Source organism: Plasmodium reichenowi, chromosome 10 (assembly GCF_001601855.1).
Source record: "Plasmodium reichenowi strain SY57 chromosome 10, whole genome shotgun sequence".
Taxonomy (NCBI): Eukaryota; Apicomplexa; class Aconoidasida; order Haemosporida; family Plasmodiidae; genus Plasmodium; species Plasmodium reichenowi.
In genome coordinates this window covers 722,188-724,169 of record NC_033655.1, presented here as the reverse complement: position 1 = coordinate 724,169, position 1,982 = coordinate 722,188, and the positions used below count along the sequence as shown (strand labels likewise).

The following is a 1,982-nucleotide window of genomic DNA, read 5'->3' as shown; positions in this document are numbered from 1 at the left end:
TTTCTTGTTTGTTTTTATTTCTTGTTTTAAGTTTTCTTTACGTGATCTTCAGAATATATATGCTTCCTTTGGAGTTTTTGAAGCAGGTAATAAAAAAATTTGTGTTTATAAATATGTAGGAACTTGTACATAAAGAAAAAAAAAAAAAAAAAAAGAGAGAGGAGACAACAAATATATGTATATATTATTTACATGATTATTTTGTATACATATAAAGATTTAACATAAAGATATATATACATTTACATATATATACACACCTTGTTCTTTTTTTCCTCCCTTATGTTAGTATCCTGATACCGTTTTAATAACCCTAATGGTTATATTCAATGTTGTGATATTGATAATAAATGAGATATTGAAAAAGGTTGAAGAGAGAATAAAAATCAATCGACAGAAATATCTCAAAGTTTTATTTGGTACTCGTTTGGGAATGTGGAGTCCAAAATGAAAGAAAAAAGATATAAATAAATGAATGAATGAATAAATAAATTAAATGGTATCATTATGTTCATATATACAAACATATACATATATATATATATATATATATATTTTTTTTTTTTTTTTTAATAATTGTGTAACACTTTTATGTGTACATTATGGAACATCCAAATGTAGACATATATTGCAATGGCTTACGAACATTTATAAAAACATAGATATAAATTAATATTATATATTTTGTTAAACAATCAAGACGATATGATAATAATATTCTATATATAATATATTTTAATGTGATACACATAGCTGTTACTAACCTTTAAATATAAATAAATAAATAAATATATATATATATATATATATATATACATATATATATTTTTTTTTTATATTTCATTTAGATTAAAATAATTCTAATGATGTTTTTTTTTCCTTTTATAGCATTTATATTTTGTTTATTAAAAAAAAAAAAAAAAAAAAAATTCACAAAGTTTATAAAATAAGTTATATAAATTTTTTATAAATGAATTATATAAATATTAATACATAAATATAAATATATAAATATAAATATATATATATATATATATATATACATTTTTAATTTAAAAAAAAAATAACATGAAATATTTATACATATATATTTAATATTTTATTATTTCGAGTGTTTCTATTCTTATGAGAATATTACATATATATATATATATATAACATCTTTTATTCATTGGTCTTTATAATATCAGAATCTCCAACATCTGTTATAACTAAACAACTTATACGGAATAATTTACCACAAGCAGTACCTAAATCGTTGTTATCACCATGGTAATCATGAACTCCACATTTTGAAAGCATAGCATAATATTCAATTACACTTCTTTGTATGGATGGGCAGTTACTACTTACAATAACAAGTTTGCCTTGAAAAAAAAAAGAAAAAAAAAAAAAAAAAAATATATATATATAATAATATATATGTATGTATTGTATATATATATATATATATATATATATATGGTCCAAAAATAAACTTAATAATAACATATATTTACATATTCGTATATATATTAATTTATGCATAACTTTTTTTTTTATATACCTTTTCCTGTTCTTAAAGCCTTTAAACATGATTTTCTTCCAAATTGATATTTCCCAGATTTCATAACAAGTTGTAATTTGGCGTTAATATTATCTCCCGCGCTCTTTTTTGATTTTTTTGCCATTTTAAAAAAAAAAACTTATATGGAAAATTTATATTTAAAATAGGAATATATAAATAAATGAATATATATATTATATATATATATATATATAAATAATTATATATATATTATTTTTTTTTTAATTTATTAAATTATAAATTTTATTTATATATTATTTATTATATATTATATACATATAAAATATATATTTTACAAATGGAAGTATAAACCAATTTTAAAAATTTTAATTCTTTTTATTAAAAAGTTGGGATTATAGAATATTTTTTTATTTTTCAATTTTTTCAATATCTCTTATAGTTTTTTTGTTTTTTT

General features: G+C 17.6%; 2 protein-coding genes across 2 annotated transcripts in view; one reads left to right on the top strand and one right to left on the bottom strand.

The window, feature by feature from the left end:
• The window catches only part of PRSY57_1018900 (putative membrane protein), a gene marked incomplete at both ends in the record, with an annotated part of 4,360 nt that extends 3,909 nt beyond the window's left edge, over positions 1–451 (top strand). The window contains 2 exons of the mRNA XM_020114876.1: positions 1–86; positions 290–451. Of these exons, the coding sequence (XP_019970419.1) occupies positions 1–86; positions 290–451 (248 nt within the window). The remainder of the gene's footprint in view (positions 87–289) is intronic.
• A 713-nt stretch (positions 452–1,164) lies between these two features.
• PRSY57_1018800 (60S ribosomal protein L30e, putative) lies at positions 1,165–1,670 on the bottom strand (the record flags this gene model as incomplete). The annotated part of the gene is made up of 2 exons (XM_012907777.1): positions 1,165–1,367; positions 1,547–1,670. 2 exons carry the CDS (start codon positions 1,668–1,670, stop codon positions 1,165–1,167), a joined length of 327 nt encoding a protein of 108 aa, XP_012763231.1.
• Between the last annotated feature and the right edge of the window lie 312 nt (positions 1,671–1,982).